The sequence below is a fragment of the Calypte anna genome, chromosome 8 (assembly GCF_003957555.1).
Source record: "Calypte anna isolate BGI_N300 chromosome 8, bCalAnn1_v1.p, whole genome shotgun sequence".
In the NCBI taxonomy this organism is placed as follows: domain Eukaryota; kingdom Metazoa; phylum Chordata; class Aves; order Apodiformes; family Trochilidae; genus Calypte; species Calypte anna.
The window spans coordinates 30,207,174-30,226,393 of record NC_044254.1 but is presented as its reverse complement, the minus strand read 5'-3'; the positions used below and the strand labels follow the sequence as shown (position 1 = coordinate 30,226,393).

At 42.0% G+C, this 19,220-nt stretch overlaps 1 protein-coding gene across 1 annotated transcript in view; it reads right to left on the bottom strand.

Moving 5' to 3' along the window:
• The window catches only part of LRRC7 (leucine rich repeat containing 7), a 116,802-nt gene that overhangs the window by 38,475 nt on the left and 59,107 nt on the right, over positions 1-19,220 (bottom strand). The window contains exons 3-8 of the mRNA XM_030455170.1: positions 18,053-18,170; positions 16,997-17,075; positions 16,165-16,254; positions 14,752-14,808; positions 3,187-3,250; positions 167-241 (exon numbers count right to left, since the gene is read on the bottom strand). Coding sequence (XP_030311030.1) covers positions 167-241; positions 3,187-3,250; positions 14,752-14,808; positions 16,165-16,254; positions 16,997-17,075; positions 18,053-18,170 — 483 coding nt within the window. The remainder of the gene's footprint in view (positions 1-166; positions 242-3,186; positions 3,251-14,751; positions 14,809-16,164; positions 16,255-16,996; positions 17,076-18,052; positions 18,171-19,220) is intronic.

The following is a 19,220-nucleotide window of genomic DNA, read 5'->3' as shown; positions in this document are numbered from 1 at the left end:
TCCTAACACAACACTCAGAGGTTTTCCTGTGCATGGATATGCTGAGACTCTTACTTCTTGGTAATAATTAATGACTACAAGAACCAGAAATACCCCTACAGAACAATGCACATGCACTTATCTCCTGCCACATGATCATTTGATTGCATAAAAGAAATGCTCATACCCCAGGTAGCACTTGCAAAGAATTATTGTCCATCCACAATTCCTTCAGATTTTGTATTTGTTCGAGGACCTCAGGCTGAAGAAAAACCAGAAGTATTATGGACAGTTAAATAAATGTCATTTTTAGTTAAATAAAAAATAGTATTTTCTTAACAAAGAGTCTGTCTTCACCTTCCTTTTTTTTTTTTTCTTTCTTTTTAGAACCCTCATCAGACATTGATAATTAACAACATGCACGGGATTCTCACTCCAGTAATTTAACCACTGTTGCTCTTTGTCAAAACTTGTAAGTTTAAGAACCCTCTGAAAAAGCCATGAACACAGCTAAGAGCTGCTTTGAAGTTCTTGTCCTAAGCATCCTCCTGGCAGTGTGCAGTTTATGAACATGGCAAAGGAGAGAAGGGAGGATTGTGGAGCTTCAGAAACTCTGCAGTGAAAAGACTGCCCAAATCTCATCCTGCAGCACATGCTAAACTCTGCCTTTTGCATGATTTATAGTCTTAAAAGTAGCTTAACTGAGGCATATTGCTGAACACTTCCCTGGATAAACCACATTTCTGTGTGATTTAATGTCTGCAGTTGTCATATTCAGCAGTTAAAATGGTGTTATGCAATGATCAAGCCTTACAATTACAATATTAAGCTTTAATTTAAGATGTTCTGTTCTTTTCAGCACCATAGGATATTAGTGGAACAGGAGAAGGTAATTCCCCACATTTCTTCTTCATCACAGCTGTGAAAATCAAGAACTCTCAGGTCACACCCATCTCCCTCTTTCAGCCTCAGCAGTTTGTGTCACAGGCACAACTGAGCTGATGAGCTGCCTGAGCTCTGTAGAGTTGCAGAGATGTTTTTCAAAGCCTGCCAGAAACAGATATTAAATATTTTATTTGGTTCTGGGTAAATCAGACTTCAGCATTTCAGAAGTCTGTAGTACTGTTGCCCTGGAATTGCTTCACCACAACTAGAAACAAAAGTCTCTGTCTAGCATCACAGGGCCTCGAGAGAGACTTCTGATTATCTCTGGCAGTCTAAATTCCCTGGGAAGTTGTCATTCCCCAAAGAAATCTGATTTTCCAGTTGCCCAGGTCCCACAGCACAGAATGGGAAAAGCTCCTGATGCATCATCAGGTAAGAAAGAACCTGGGACTCTGGAGAGCTCAGCCTTCCAGTTTTCATGTTGGTTTATAATGTGTTTATATTAAAAATGATTAGTCAGTATTTTGAAGACAGTTTATTGTGCCTGGGCTGATTCTGTTGAAATTCAGTTGTCCTTTAATGGCCAAAGCCACTTGTAATTTCCAGGCTAAATTAATTAAAGGTATTTTATCCCATTTGTTCCTCTGATGATTAATGGTTCTTTATTCCTCTGGAGTGTTCACTGACTAAGGTTATTACAGATAATGATAATTTACCCTCTCAACTTCAATTTTCTTTTAAACTCCTCTCATTAGGCAGACACCCTTCTCCAAGGCACCAGCCTGCTCCTGGGCTGTAGGTATTACAGTCTCATTTGATATTTCTTGAGTGTGGCTGATGGCACAGGGTAATTCAGATGAGATCTCACTAATGTTTTGATAAGAGGTATTAAAACCTTACTTGTCTCTGTTAGAGCCCCCCAGTGATTCAAGGCTGTGACACAGATTACCTCTGCCCCTCCCTGATGACATCAAACTCCTCACACATGGCTGCCACTTTGGAAGTGACAATCTGTATTTCAGGAACACATATTTATCTCTTCATTTGTATGATCTTGTTGCCAGAAAACAAATGAACAGAATTACTTCATTCTACTTTCACCCTCAGCCCCAAGCCTGGATTTTTCTCCAATAAAGAAGGAACCCCAGAAGACAAGCTCTGGATCCAGGAAGCCTGTATAGATTTCCTGTGATCAAAATTCCAAATACCACTCCTGAAAATTCTGTTCTGTTTATCTATGCCAAGGATTTCTAGTTTTAACTCCCAATCTGAATTAAACCCCTCTATTTTCTTCCCCATAGCAGTGTAAATTAGTGAACATTAACAGGGTTATAACCATAGAGGCAGAAGGTAAAGCAGTGTCTCTAAAGCAGATGCAGTCTTTGCCACAGCTTTCCAGCACTAGGTGACATTTCAAAATCTGTTTAAAGTGCTAATATCTTAATTTTAATGAAAGCTCTGGGAAATCAACCCCTCATCAAATTGCAAGCCCTGATTCAGCAGCACTATTTCCACAGCTTGTTCTTCCCTGACTTTCAGGAGCTCCCAGGTTTCAGTGTCCCTGGACAGGCTGTCAGCATGCACAGACATTTATTGGGCCACCAGTGGCACAGGATTCATTTGTTGAGGCCCTCCCAACAGCCCTGGTCTGGCAGGGCTCAAATAGGATGAAGCAGCAGTGTTCCTAAGGTGTCCTTCTCTTAACACATTTGCAGTTCCTGCAGGAGGGGAGTGAGGCCCCCTAAAAATCAGCCCATGCTGACCCCCAGCTGAAGCCTCTGACACGGTCAGTGAGGAGGGAGCAGACACACACCTGGAGGGCACAGCTCCTTCATTATCTTCTGTACCAGCACCAGAGAAAAGTCCTGAAAGCTATTAAAGCTCAAGAAACCTAATTAATTCTCATCTGCAAGGTGAGTTAGGGACAGAAACTGCTTTTGGAGTCCAGAATTTACTTCTGCTAATAGCAACTGCTGATATTTGCAGGATATAATGATGGATATTAAGCAATTAATACATAATTGACACAAGTATTCATGTATTAAGTATTCATCCCACACTCCAGTATTCCAGCAGTGGCAGCCAGCTCAGAGTGAGGATCATCTGTGACCTTGATCTGAACCCCAGAAGCCTGATGCTGATGAAGAATCCTGTGCTATCAACATGCACCTCATGACCTGTGATCTGTCTTCTGTGTTCCAAATAGTGTGACCATAGCACGGGGCCACAAGACAATGATGCCTCTCAAGTAAAAGTTTAATGTCCCAGCCACAGAGCAGCCAGAACACACAGGTTTCTATTAAAAAATGGTGCATTTCTTACCAGCTCAGAGAATTCATTATTGCCCAGATCAAGCCTCTCCAGTTGAGTCAGTTTGTGCATTGACCTATAACAGAGGAGGAGATATCCAAGATGAAATTTTTACTTTCCAAATGTCAGTTGAATTTCATTTAGATAAAAATAAAGCTTAACTGGTACTGTTGCTGCAAAAGGAATTACATGAGACTGATGCTGATGCAAAAGAGAAAAGTACACTCACCTTCAGGACCTGAGCTAAAGTTAGTGAACTAAAAAACAACAATTACCTTTGTATATAAAAAAAAAAAAGTTCATTGATCAAAACTGCAGCAGGCTTGGGGCAGTTATGTCCCCTCCCTTTCTCTGGAAGTACCACACACTGGGTCTGCCTTGCTCCTCCCAAACTTCCAGCATTGTCTGGTGACTGGTTTGCTGTTACTCTAGTTCAGATTTCTGACATTTTGCTACAAGTTGCAAATCTCGCATACAAATTTTTAAGTTAATTGAACCCAGTGGAGTCAGTAATTACACTTGTAATTGCAAACTTGATGAGTGTGGACATTGTTATCCCCACACAGAGTCTCATTATCTTCAGGAGGATTCTTTACACTGATGTGGGCACTCCCTGTCAGGAAGTGCTTGCAAGATGGGACTCGGGAGTTTTCCACAACTAATTGCACTTCCTTAGCTGTGATTTACTGGGTTCTGCTTTGGGAAGTGAAACACCTTTGCTTAAACCAGAGGTGTTCCCCTTTGAGGAGCATCCCCTCATCAGGCAGGGCACAGCCTCTCTGCCTAATGATGCCCTGAGCAGCATTTCCACATTCCCCAAAGCTCCCTCAGCAAATCCTGAGGGCAGGTTTCACTCCTGAGCAGCACAGGGCACACACCCAGCATCTGAGCAAGGCTGCAGCTCCTTGCACCTTTCCAGTTCCCTTCCTGGCACCCACACCAGCATGAGGTGGTACAAGGAACAAAGCAGCAAACCTGGCACACAGTTTCATAGTTTGTACAAAAATACAGCAGGAACCCTTTGGTACCTACACCAATGGCCACTGATGCACAGACATTAATGTTCTGACACCTGAAACTCTGAAACTTCTCCAGGAAGAAATGATGGGTAACGAAAGGTTCCACCCCAGCTGCTGAGAACTTGGGCATTTCATCCCCTGCTCCACCTCTGAGCCAGGCTTCTAGTTCCAAAAGGTTGGGTTTGTGCCGCTGAAAAGGCCCCATAAAAGGCAACTTCTAAATATTACTTTGTGTCACTTCCACTGTCAGGTACTTAGTTTCAGAAAACGAAACATTTCCATGGGGCAGATTAATTTCAGATACTGGTTCTATTTCATCAGATAAAGCACACTGCCCAATGTACCCAAGGGAGTATTATCTGAGATTTTTCATTAGATTGGGATATTTTTATCTCATTTAAGCAATAACTTGTATATTCTTTATGAAAAGATTATGTTTTTTATGTGGGGTCATTTTATGCAGGTACAAGAGGAAAGGTGCCATTAGGAGTACTGCTCAGTTAAATGGCCACTGCATAGAGCATGGAATGGAACGGAATTCATGTGCTAACAAAACCTGCAGCCAGAAATCCCACATAAACCTTTATGCACACCAACTCTGACTCTACTCTGCCCTTCCTAAGGAGCTGCAGGAGTTCCATGGAGCAGAGCTGTGCCTCAGCTCCTGAGGGGGACCCCACAATGGGTTCAGAATGAGGGGAATCTTTCATTTTAAACACAGTAATGGAACAAGTTGTAAAAAGTAAACAAAACCCAGCAAAAAAAACCCACAAAAAACAAAACAAAAAACAACACACATCCCCAAACAACAACAAAATAAAACAAAAAACCCAACTCCAAATGCATGAAAACCAACATAAAGAGTAGCTTAGAGAGATTACTGAGTACCTGGGGAAAAGCTCACATTGCTCAGGATTGGTTTAAAACAGATGCCATGAATGACACCAGACATTACACAATCAAGTGGTGTTCATTATAATTCATGGTAACCATATATATCACCAGCCATAACTTCCTCCTGGGCTTGCATGTTTGTTTTCACTGCCTTATTTAGAGGTCACTTCTCTCCACATTGCAAACACTTCACATAAGCAGGGAAACAAATAAAAAAATAAAGGAGTCAACAGCCATCAATTATTTTGAAGAAATCAAGGTATTCTCATCAGCCCCCTGGTCTGTAGTGGAACAGAGCGACCAGGTGCCTCTGATCATCAAGAAGTGGGTGTGAGCTGCTCTCTTATTGGCCCCCTGCTCCTGCACATGCTCAGGAGGGAGGCCAGACACAGGTGAACCCACACCCACTCATCAATAACTCAGGGCACCTGGTCCTGTCTCACTACACTGGTCAGCTTGCTGACAGGCAGGAGCTGGTGATTTTAAAATGTTGCTGTCCACACAGGATCCTGAATTCCCATGGGGTTTGTTTATGGTAGGAATGGATCTGGTCTCTAAAATGAATCCTTGAGCTCAGGACCCAGTTATGAATCACTCTGCAACTGGAAAGGTTTGCTCAGCTGACCACAGAGAAAAGTTCTGACCTTCATTCACACCCAGATCTCTTTCCCAGCACAGCTCTCAAACCCTTGGGAAGGGCATTCTGAATTTCAGCTCAGATCCCCCCTGCTTGCCTGATGACACAAACAGAATGCAGACACTCTCAGCTCAGCTCCCATCTCCTCCCCAGAAGGTTCTGTGTTTCTTACCCTCACATCTATATTCAAATACCAGCTTCAGTGGGCACCTTGAAGATGAGAAATTCACCTTCACAAAATCTTACAGTATCTGCAGTGAAAAACATTCCAAATACAAGCAGCAGCAAACACACAGCTCCTCTGCCAGGAACTTTCAGAATTACTATTTCTTGAGGGGAGCCTGAGTTCAGAGTCACACCAATTCACATCCTCTCCAATCTCTGTGGCTCTGGTGGCATCAGTGATTTTGTTGTAAGATGTGCACATTTGGACAAAGAAACACAGAGTGTCAGTAACACAGTGACATAATGACAATAAAAGTGCTCCATGTTCTGGGACAAATTGCCCTTCCAGTTCCAAACTCACTGCAGTCATTTCAATTCCAACCCACTGAGTGCTGCCTGGGTCAGTCACTGCCACAAAGGTCACCTCACTGCTTTTGCTGCAAAGATTCAGGATTGGGTAAATAGCATATTTGACAACTTATATTTAGCTTAGAGTGTAATAATGCAGTGGAAAGGAAACAAATAAATTGTAAGCACTGCAGTACTGATTCAGCTGAGCATATTATGGAATGAATGTAAAAGGACTGAGTACTTGGGATCTGGGGCTCCACCATCTTGAAGGCTGAGGAGAAGCAGGCTCTAAGTTTCCCACTACCAACTAAAAATAACTTCTGTTTCATCAGGATATACAGGATACTATGCAAATCTCTACAGAATTCAGCACATGCTTTATACTCTTAAGCACTAGTTTTGAATGGAATGAATGAACATAAATTAAAGAGAGACCTAGTTTCAGCCTGCAAGCCTGAAAAGGCAGCTTTGGCACTGCTGTCCCATTTACTTTGTCAGAGAGCAGGAAGAAGATCTGACTTATGATGATGAATAATTAACAGGGATGAAAAAAGTTCAAATGGTGTTAAAGGAATATGTGATGACTAAAAGTTAACTGAATCAGCTAACCCAGAAAACAAGAGTAAAAGAATTTTACTCTCCATGCAGGTTTCTGATTTAGAAGTCTGTTTGATTCCTGTTTCTGCTGAGATATGGCCTGAAGAGAGAAGGAGCACGGAGCAGAACCAGGACTATTTCTAAAGGGAAAGCCAGAGAAATAAAGTGAGGATGTGTTAGAAAAAGACCAGGATGTATTTGAGATGAAAAGTGTCACGACTCAGTAACTACACACATGTACAACTGTCTCTCAGATAGAAGAGGAAGCCAGGGCCAGACCTCCCCCTAAGAGACTGAGCTTTACCAGGAAAAAAGCACTACAACTGCTGAGCCACCTTCTTATTCAGTGACAGAGAAGTGCTGCAGGTGGGCAGAGGTGGCAGCCCATGGCCAGGCTGGGGAAGATCTGGTTCCTGATCCAGAGAGGAGATGAGTAGCAACACAGAGCTTGTGAGCTGGAAGAGAACCAGTCCTAGGAGACACGGAAATGGGAGAAGCATGGAAAAGCCCCACGAGCTGAAAAGATGGCCACAAGGCATAAATACTGGGTAGAGCTGCTGGATATCATCCACAGATGTATTCAGTGGAAAATACAGAGATTAATAGTTGATTAAGAACTTGCTGACCAGCTCTAGGTACATGTACCAGTGATAAAGAACTAATGACTCTGACTTATGCAGATTTTCAGAAGTCATCATCCATCACCTTTTACCTGTGTAAGAACACAAGCAGCTGAGACTCCTCAAGTCTTGCATGATTATTTTTATTTTCCTGCTTACACAAATAAATTGCCTTGCAGTACAGTGACTTTTTCAAGGCTGGAAGGCAAGAGGAGCAGAAGGGAACATTTTGCACACCACAGAGCTGATCATAGGTTAGGTGCCATCTGTTGCTGGCCCTTGGGGACCCCCTGATGTGCTGCAAGAACAGAGGGCAGGGGATGTCCCCTCCCTGCCTCTCACGTGGAGGGACAAACAGTGACTGCTGCCATGCAGAGCCCAGGGCAGCTGCAGGCAAAGGCTGTGGCTAAGGATGGCAGCACTGACCATGCCACTCTACGTGTGTTTAGCTCAGTCCCACCTCTCCCAAACCTGGGAAGTGACAGAAACACAGTGTCCCAGGGCCCCTGGTGTGACTGAGAGCCAGCAGAGGGTGACAGAAGGCACAGTGTGTGTCACACCCTGTGCTCCTGGGAGTCCCCTTCTCCAGCTGGGGAAAAGGACAGGTCTCTGATGGCCATGGGAGGTAACAACCCCATCCTGTTCTCAGTGCACTCAAGCACTCAGCTTCTTGCTACTGAATTCCTCTTGCAGTCTGAGTTGTGTGCAGGCCCTTCTACTCTGTGGATCTTTTTGCTCTTTAACCAAGCAGCATTATAGGGACACTGAGCTGAGGTGTTGTGAGCATACTGAGCAGCACCTCCACACCTTGCAGGCCATAAACCTTCCATAGCTGAGAAAGCAGAGCAGGAGCCTCAGCCTAAGATCTCATTAGTAACAGTCAGAAGGAACTCTCTGGGTCTTTAGTTCCCACTTGCCCTGGGAGGAGCTCAGGGTTCTGGTATAATTAAGAACCAAATGAGTGTTAAATTGGGCTGGGATGATTCTCCATGGTTATAAATCTTGTCCCCTCCCACTACTTTGTGCTATGAAGTCTTTATCTGATGTGTAACCCCAGTAGCTGGGTATAAACCCTCCTGAAAAAAATAAATATTCCTTTTGCATCTTTTAAATGGAAGTTTCAAAGAAACAAATAATCAATAAACAAATTATAAAAACCCCAAACCCTGGGGTATGAAACAGGCCTGCATCCAGGGCTCTGATTTCTGCCATGCCCTCCCTGTGCCCATCTGTCACATCAAAATGATGCAGCATGAACACTGCCAGGTAAGAGCCCCTCATGACAGCTCAAGGAATGCCAGGATCATCCTGGAAAGCAGGAGCAGTCCTGCTGGGTGTTCACAGCAAGTTCTAGCTTCTCCAAGAGGCCTTTTAGTGGAGATATTCCAAAAAACAATGGCCCTACTGCCTTTAGAGAAGAATAATTGAGGTGATTAATCAGACGAGTTTGACCCACTACATATGTTGGAAAAGCATTCTTACAACAATATATAATGTATTTTCTGTACCTGCCCTGAGCAGTGAATACATTTAGTTTAAAAAAGCCAAAAAGGAACATACAGAGTAGTAGCTGCTTGTGAAGATATTGGCAATATTTTAATAATGTGGTGCTAAAGCTGTAAGTCTTCAGGAGTATGGTTTGTTCAGCTCAGCCAGAGTTACTACTTGAAGAAAACACATCATCATGGATGATGAAAATATTTGTAATTTCAAAGTGTGGGAAACAGTTTACATCTTTGTAATAAACTAGGAAGAAAGTGGAACAGCATTTCAAAAAATAGCAGTCTAAAGCTAAGCTTTTAAACCTATATTTAGATGCCTCTGTACAGATTCTCAGCTTATATAAATTCTCTGTTCCACTGACTTCAACACACTCAAGACAACCTGTGATTTTTAAAAATTTACTTCCTAAAACAGGATTTGGGAAGTGGTGAGGATGTCAGGAATTTAAATGTTATTGAAGTCAATGGGACTAACAGTTGTAAGTCACAAGAATGCTTTTTACAACTCCATTTTCAGGGTAATGGAAATCACTTTATTCAGCAAAGTTCCCATCAGAAAAAGGGTAATGGATTGAGATGTTCTCAGTGTCTGAATACCTTCCTGAACCTTTATTGGCTCATTCCTGCTGAGATTAAACATCTGCAACCTTTCAACAATGCAAAAGCTGAGAAATGTTAAGAGGCACCTTAAAATCAAAACACAATGGTGTTGAAATGGGGAAGAAGAACAGAATAGTCACTTGACAATGTTCCAAGCAATGTTTTGCTAAATCCCCATGTCTGAGTGATGTAGGGCAGTTTTTATATTAAAATGATTATTTCAGTGGAATGTCAGCCTTCAACACATACAGTATCTGTGCAAGAAGTGATTCATTGGAATTATTCTCTTTATTTCTTCACTTTGTAATAATGTCCTAGCTACAGAAGGAAGTAACTACAGAAGGAAGAAGAGTTGTAACTCTCTCCAGCTTTAGACACTTCCACTTTGCAAAGTGCTAAGTAAATCACCAGCCTCAATAAGAGTTCCAAATCATTTCAACCAATACATGGTTATGACCATTACAAGAGGAACCAAGTCCACCACTGTGCTTTGCATCTGATTTGTTTGCTAGACTTTTGGTCCCATTTCTGGTTGATTTCAGCCAGTTTACTTAATAACCACCAAAATCTGCCTCATGTGGAGAGCAGATTTGATGCTGCAATCCACCAGCAAGTTCAAACCATCAGGACACGTGGCATTTAAGTTTAGTTTTTTCCTCAGTTTTCTGGTGAAAACTCAAGGTTTGTGTCAGGAGGAGGTCAGTGACCCCCCCCTGTTTGTCTCCCCTCAACCTCTGCTTTCTTAGCTTAAGTAACACTTTATTTTTAGGGCCTTTCCATTTAATACACTCTGCATTCATTATTTTTCCTGTCAAATTAGAACCCTGTTTAGCTCTTCCTCATCCTGGCCTCCCTCATTTTTCAGACAATGTCACAACCACCTCCATGTCCCTAGTGACAAGACTTTGACACAGAACATTTGCCATTGTCACAGCTCTGTGAGATTGATGACTCACAGACATTCTGCATCCTACAAACACACCCGTGAGCTTTTTTCCCAGTGTGGTTTCTGACTGAAGAACCCCTCATCTACACCCCAAGTCCCTGTCAGGCCCCAGCAGATGCCCCTGCACACTCTGCCATTCCATTTCACCCACTTCTGAATGGCTCTCATCTTCAGGATCCCTGAGTTCTTCCAATTTTAGAGGCTGTACTTGAGAACTTGAACTGCAATTTTTACTCTTGACAAAGCAAATTAATCCTGAGCAATAGCTGAGAGACCAAGAGAAAACCTGTTTTTCCCTAAAATCAGCTGCCAGGGACCCAGGTCTCTGGTAAGGTCCCTGTGGTAGGGTATTTCCTGGTGGCACTGGCACTGCTGACAAACAAACCTGATGTCAAGAAACCAAAGAGAGGAGAGGCCACATCTTGGGTAGGGAAGCAGTGAGTCATTAGGATGAGTACAAAACACAAGTATTTTCTCACCAATTAGCAGCACCTACAGTTTCTCAGATACTCCTGACTCACCACTTACAAACCTTCTGCAGCTTTCCCATTTTACAAATCCCTACTGGAAGCAATCCCACAAACCCCTCAAAAGGTGTTTTCCTCAGCCCAAACAGCTCTCAGAGCAAAGATCATATTAATTACTTTAATTTACTCAAAGATTTTTGAAAAAAGAAAAAGAAAAATTACAGGCAGGCTGCCTGGCTGCTTTGTGCAGCAGTTTCTAGATCCTTTCCTGAGACCTGAAATGTTCTTGGTTGCTCTTGGCACTGGACAGGGTGTTTATGTCCCCAGAGACCCAGGAGTGACAGGTCTGCAGACATTTGTTGCTGGGAAGAGCAATGAATATTTATGAAGTGTCTAAGCTCAGAAAATAAAAATTCAGTGCAGATTAATGAGCTTCCATTGGAGTAGTAACCAGACCAGGCTTACATATGCCTGTTGGATAAATTAAAAGCTTTTTTTGCTACGTTTGAAATGTGCTCAGAACACTGCTTTCCCTGCTAAGTTGTAAATTTAGCTACTAGATTTGTTTGAAGAACTGGTGATTTACTTTAATTACTGTAATAACTCTGTGCTGTCCCAACACAACCACAAATTCTCCACATGCAAACAAGCCAAGTGATGAACATGAGTGATGAACCATCTCAGAGCTTTGTCTGTGTGTGCTGCAGTTCCTAGAATGCTTGGCTAAAAATATTAGGAAAATAGGTAATTTAGATCTGTGGTTAAATTATGGACATCTAGTCCAACCATAATATGCATCTAAGTGTATATATAATATGTATATCTATCTCTGCCTACATAGACACACACACAAAGTGCACAGGTACACATAGCCTCTGCTTATCTCTGCTTCCTAAATATGCTGCTGTAATTGCACTCTTAAGACATTTTTACTTTTAAAAGTAAAAAAATCAGCTTTCCTGATTCCCTCTTCCCTCCTGTGAGAGCTCTTCCATCAGCCTGAATGTCCTGGTTCCTCTGAACACCAGTTCAGATCTTTTGGAAGAGTCAAGACTAGAAAAGAGATGCACAACAAATTCTGTCCTCACTTCCAAGAGATGCTCTTCCCTGACCACTCTCCACCTCAGTGCCCATGTGGTCAGAGAGGGTCTTCACCTGGTTAAATAAATGAGGGGAAGAAATACCAATGTGAAATGAGGTGGAGGAGGAGGAGCTGCCAATAGTCAGCTCTGGGCTGGGGCACATGCTGGTGACTTTGCTGAGTAACCACACAGAAAGGATGGGAATGAAAAGTGGATTACAGCCAGCAGGTCCTCAGGTCCTGCCAGGTAAGCCTTGATCCCTGCCACAGTCACTTCCTGCCTTGGCAGCCTCCTCTTTTCCCACAGCTTCCCATTCAGGGTGAACTACAGCCTTAGTCAGCAGGACAGAAAACTGGGAAATCACTGAAGCCCAGAATAATTAAACACTGAAGCACAAACTGCCACATTCAGCACCCCTGGAAGCTAATGGGAATCTGTCCATGGATTTTAATTGCTTCTCTTTAGGTGGAAAATGACTGAAACCATCACTGGCCATGGAAAAGCCTCCTGGCTTCAAATACACATTCAGCAGGGCAGCATTACAGAACACTGTCAGGAGCCCTGAGCTAGAAAGCACCACCCCGAGCTACTGCACTGTAGTGTTACCCCTGCTCCAGTGAGTAAAGATCAGCTGTGCTTTTATCCACACACAGTAATAAAAGCTGAGCTGGAGCTTCAAGCCACCAGACAAGCCACTGAGCTAGGGGTAACACTGTTCAAATGTGAGAAACTTAGAATCTCAGAAATGCTCTGAAACACTGAAAAGAAATCCAAGAGAAAAAGCAGATTTTTCTGTTTGTTACACAAATTAAAGCTTTGCTAAAAGAATAGAAAATATTTGCAATGCTGGCCAGAGATCTCACAATATTTCTAACTGCTCAAAAGCTCTTGGGAAACAAATATCAACAATAATCTTTAATCCATGTAAGACAGAAAATCAATTATTGGTTTTATGAAACAGCACTGCAGATCTATAGACTGGACACACAGATGTGTTCAGTACATCACAAGTATTTGTAAGCCTGGTAGGATTTTCTGAAGAGTTGGTAGTGGTGGCAGAAAACAGGAACATCCTGCAACATTTTCACTTGAAGAGCAAGGTCCATCTCCAGCCCAGTGGCACAGCAAGACACTGCTGTCTGACAGCTTTGCTCTGCTTGCCAGAAGGTACCAGAAGGCTCTTCAAAGCCTTTGGATGAACAATGCTTCATTAATTTTCCATCAGGGAAGTGTCTGGGAATACAGTGGTGTTCCTGGACATGCTTCAGATGCTCTAAAACCACGTCAAGAAACTCAGCAAAGGGAAGCTCCCATTTTGCCATGCAAGGTGTGTTGAAGAGGGACACTCTGGGGACCTGTGCCCTGCTCAGCCAGCCACCCTTCGGCCATCTACACCCTCAGGGCTTACTGATACTGCTGTAAATAGTTCTAGAACATTTTGCATTCAGTTACCATGGATACATTTTACAACAGCCTTGACAGTTGATGTTGTATGAAATACAGCCAGAGCAGAGCTATGGGAAACACACAGCACACTTAACTCCTCTTTCTGCCCAGATGCTAGATGTTTCCTTTAAAAGTTCTGCATATGTACATTTCACAGAATAGATGAAAACCATGATCTGCTTTTGACAACCTTTTCTTCAACATCTTTTAAGCTGCCCCTAATGTGGTAACACTACTGAGCAGAGGGTACTTACAATGCCCCTATAGTACATTTCACATCTATTTAAAAGCCAAACTGCAGTATTAAAACTATTTAATTTGCCTTCCCTTTCATGTCTTTTCTTACTTTAGAACTGCTGGACAAGCTACCAACACAATCATGTTTTCTGCCAAGGCAAAGAGCCACAAACAATGGAGGACAAACACACCTACAAATAATCTTTCCCTTGGTTAAAGAATCAGAGAACTTCCTCACTTCCAGAATCAAACAGTGGGAAAAGTCACACTCAGCCACCTCAACCAGCTTGGTGCTACTGAAACCAGAGACTGCTACTCTGAGGGCAGGAATCTTCTAAACATCACTAAACTTGACATAATTTGCCTGCTAACCACCATGTATCACAGAAAAAAAAACTTAAGCTAAATAAAAGATACTAAAATAAAAGCTACAGTCCCTAGTTTTATTTAGTGCAGCTTCCTATATTTAGCACAGGAAGTGTACAGATTTATTTTTTACTTCTTTACTGTTTCCTTTTCAAAATAACACTTAACCATTGGTCAAATTATAGCAACAAATTATTGCAACTTGATTTATTAGAGAGTAAGTTGACATTTCTTTAACATTCCAAGGCTAACAGTGTCCAAACAGCATTGTAAGCTACCAAATACCTGTGACTTCTGCACAGATCCCCCAGGGAGAGTGTGCTACTGGGGTTACCTTGAGGATGTTTCCAATATGTCAGAATACTGTCACATAAACACTGACCAGGGTTCTCTCATATGTTGTTTTCCAGTTTTGTTTACATCTGGTGTTTTAAAATGTCATGGTATGGATTTTGGATCTTGGGTTCCAGTCAGCCAACATCCCAGTCTCCATCTGTCACTGGATGTTTGCTTTTTGCTAAAAACCTCCAGTAGAGTTTCTTTAACCCACAGACAAAATAACTTCACAGAAATGACATCATTGCATGGCCACCAACAAACACATTTTGCACTTTTGAAAGAGTTCTATGTAAATATTCAGTCACTTACTTTGGTAGAGTTTTCAAGTGATTTTCTCTTAACTCCAAAATTCGCAATTTGACAAGCCTAAAAACATCAGAAAGAAATCAGCTCAGTGAATTGGCTGATTGTCATCACAGACATCTCTGTCCTTGTCTGAACTCGGATGAAAAACTCTGACATATATCAGTTTTGCACAGCAATTCAGAACTATTTTTATTCATTATTTAAAACAAGGCTTACAAAGTGAAAGTTAATTTCTCTCAAACACTTCCAGAACTACTAAAGGATAAAAACCAAGGGCTACTTAGGTCATAACTTTCTTTTGCAACTTCTGAGCAATGAATCACATCAAAATGAATCCCCATCATTTTCCTTGACATCTGGACATCATGTCTGATCCCAACCTGCAGCAGCAGGCTGGCTTAGGAGTTACTCTGATCTCCCCATCACTCAGCAACTGCAAACAATGCCAATTACTCTGCCTCTTTCTTCCAGCCACCATAAAGCCCAGACTCAGCTCCTGCTCAGTGAGGGGCCCATCAAGTAAATGCTGATAAAGCAGCACTTGCTAGATCTGGGCACATTGGTGTCATTTCTAATAGCAAGTGACATAATTTGTGCTGATTTTGGAGTGCTGAGTTGCTGTTCCCTGCTGAACAATAAAACACACACAGGTAACTGGACAGACCAGGAAAAAACTAATACTAGGTGAGTTCTGTAAAACCAGATTCCCTTAATCCTCTGTCTTCTGAGCTGTTTGCCCAAGCAGACAACCTGAGGGCAGAAAGTCACCATTCCCTCCCCAGAGTAACAGAGGTGGAGTAAATCTCACACCTCAGCAGACCTGTGCTGGGTAAGGAAACATCCCACTGCCCTCCTCAAATTGTGTTAACTTTGATTCCCTCCCACCCTGCTTTGTCCTTAGCTAACACTTTTTGGCTCAGGTTCTGCTGCATTTATCTTTCAATCTGCAGCCTCTCTGCTCTGCTGTCTTTTTTATCTTCTCTCCTCTTGCTTTCACACTTGTCCTTTGGTTACTCCACCATGCTCTGTCATTTCTTTCTTCCTTTCTACTCCCAACACTTCAGTTCATTTTTCAGCAGACATAGGCCACATGGTTATTTTCTGTCCTTGCCACAATTTAATACCAAATTTGATCAAAGACAGGCCTCTTCTTCAATTTCACTTTCTTCTCACCTTTTCCCCAAACCACCAACCTGCACCACTTCATCATAAAATCCTAGCTGACAAAACATTCTCTCTAGCAACAATCATTCATCACAAAAAGGGCTGGAAAGCCCAAATCACTTTGTTTTGCTTTGTTTCATTTTGGTTTGGCTTTGCTTTGTGTTTAAAAAGAACACAGCTGTAAAACCAACCCCTTAAAGCCTCTACTGGGTTCATATGAAAGAGCAAGGCACTTTGATGACTAATTCTTACCTTCCAAAGTTAGCTGGAAGAAACTCCAAAAAGGCATCATTTAGATAGAGCTGGGTCAAATTTAGAAGTTGTGTGAAGCCATCTGGCAGCCTGAAAAAACAGTGAAAAGCTTCATGCTCACCCTGAAGTTGCTATGGAAATAATAACAATGTATATATAGAAAGAGAAAGATGACTTTCTCTCTCACCTTCTTTTTTAGACAAATTGTCAAGAAGAACTCACTTATTACAGACATTTTTTCTCATTCTGATCTCTTTCAGGTTGCTGTAACCACATGAAATTCAAATGCCTGACACATTCAAGTTACATCAGCCTCTTCCCTCTCCTTACCTGAGGGCTTTAAGCCAAGGGTGTTTCTTACTTTCTTTCTATCTCTTCTTGGTTTTAATATTTAAAGTGAAACAGTAAAATTTCATCCTTTCATCTCCTCCATTGTATAAATCATGGGATTGCAACACAGATTTTTTTGTAGCTACCACTGCAAGTTTTTGGAAGCAATAAGAGTTGCCAAAGTCCCAGCCAGGAGGTGGGAGGAGGTGAGGCTGAGCATGGCTCCCTTCCCTCACACAGACACCACCAGAGCCCTGGGGTTCAGAGCCTGCCTCAGCTGCATCACTTTGGCAGCCCCTGCTTCACCAAGTGCAGATGCCCCACGTTTCTTTGACAGCACACAGATCTTTTCAGTTCCACCAACAATGGATTTCAAGCTATTAAAAAGAAACTTCAGGTAATCACACAAATCCATTTGATACAGTCAGTGCCTTTACATTTCAGTTCACTCCATGTAAATTTTGTGCAGTTGCAGTATACAATACAAGCCACTGATACTCACTTAGAGACTGGATTGACACTGGCTTCAATAATTGTTAAACACTTACAACATTTAATATTTTCTGGAAAATCTTGAATTCCTAGAAAAATATAGAAAGAACAATTATACACACATAAAAAGACACTTGTAACTCGTTTTGTTCATAATTGAGTCCATTCAGACCAGACTTAAGCTATGGCAGGAAAAATATGCATATTTTGGTATTATGGTCTAAAAGATCATACTAAAGCACTAAATAAATAGGCCAGAACAGATAACATGCCTTGTACTAAAAGTATTATGCTAATGATTAATTTACATAATCTTCTAGAGTTAGCTAGTGACATCATCTGTACTGATATTTATGCCTTTCATTCCTTTCCAAACTCCTCATCTTTTTCATCTCTGCCTGTCCTCCCCTTCTCAGGAGAACTTAAACATAATCCTGAGAGTCTCTAAGCCTAAACTGACATGAAATTCTGCAAAATTTTCAGGAGTGCCTAAGCCTCATTTTCACGTCCAAGACACTTCAGTTCAGGTTCCTAGGCACAAAAAAATGTAGATGTGCAACTGAAAATGCAAACCAGCAGCTCAGTCACTAGCTCCCTAAATCCTGCTGGCTGTTCACCTGCAGCCTCATGTTCCTCAGTTCATCACACAGGAGCCCAGTAAGCACTCTGTCACCTGGGAGGGTGGAATGGTTCTTAAGTGCACTGAAAAACCATCTTCCACTCCTTTTTATAGTATTTACCAGACACAAGTCAGCAGGGGTTACTGTGCTAAAACAATCTCTATTTTTTTAATATATATATATTTTATTTTTTTTTTACAGAAAAGGAAATGAGGTCAATATCACAGAATTATGGAGAATCACAGAGTTATTGAGGCTGGAAAGGACCTCTGAGATCATCAAGTCCAGCCTCCAATATCCACTCAGACTTCTCCCAAGTGCCTGACAGGCAAGCAGTACATGATCCAGAAAAAGAACACAGGTTCATTACCCATTAGGGATTAAAACTCCACTGCTGTTTATATCCATTACAAATCTTGAAAGCCTCTGTATGTTTGAGCTCTTACCATTTTTACTGATGTCAAGTTCTCTGAGATTTACTAAGCTGGCAATGGTGGTTGGCAGGCTGGAGAGGTCATTGTCTGGGATGCTGAGTTTGCGTAAAGCTTGACAGTTGAACAGTTGCTGTAACACAGAAAGACACCTTACAGGGTTTCAGGAACAGGATTAGTTTGGGATTATTATTTATACACAGAAGCAACAAAACCCACAAAACTACATTAGCTATGCAGTAACCCAATAGTCAAAAGATCTTTCAAAAAGCCATTATTTGGGAAGGCTGTAGCAGGCTGCTCAGGACCACAACCACAGCTTAGAGGCAGTGGGCAGGAATAATCAGAACAGAATTGGCAGCAGGGATGTTCAAAAAGAGCTTTCTGTCAAAACCAGCACACTCACTGCAATCACCAGTTTGCAGGTAGAGGCTGTTTCACATGTGTCATATCAACTGAAATTTTTTGTGGTTTGTGGTGCATTAAAATACTTGATTTTGTAGTTGGATGTCATGGTAGATATTTAAATATTTTAACTGCATACAGAAGAAATTTGCCATCTTCGAGAAACAAACTGCTTTGGCTTCACCAAAATGTTCTTTAAGTCCACACACCACCACCACTACCACAACCCCTCCCTTCAGGACCTCATTTCAAATTCCAATTCAAATTTTTCTAAGTGTCAGAATTTCAGTGTGAAAAAGAATCCTCCTTTCAGCCTGAAGTCACCAGGAAATCATGGTGAAGCAGAGGGCTGAGTTCTGCAGAACTATCACTACCTCGCACCACCCCTTGCACATGTAAAAATCAGGAAAAAGCCCATGGTGAGAGGAAGCAGAGCTGAGGAGCAGCCCCAGGGCTGGGTGGGTGGCATGGCAGGTGCAGATCTCAGACAGAGCAGCTCCCAGCTTCTGCAAGGCCAGGGGGCAGGTACCAGGGGAGAATGTAAAACAATTGTTTGGCTAATTTCTTGCCAGGGAAGGACAACTTCTCTTTTCAGGCACCTCAAAAGTGTTCCTCAAATATTAGGAATCTGTTTACAACAGATTTAGTCTTTCTTTCAGCCCTCTCTACTGGAATAAAGTCTGTGTGCTCATCTGCAGGCTGTTTGAGAAAACACAATAATTTGATTGAATTGAATGAAAAACTCAGCCAAGGATCTAGAGAGGGAAAAAATAACACA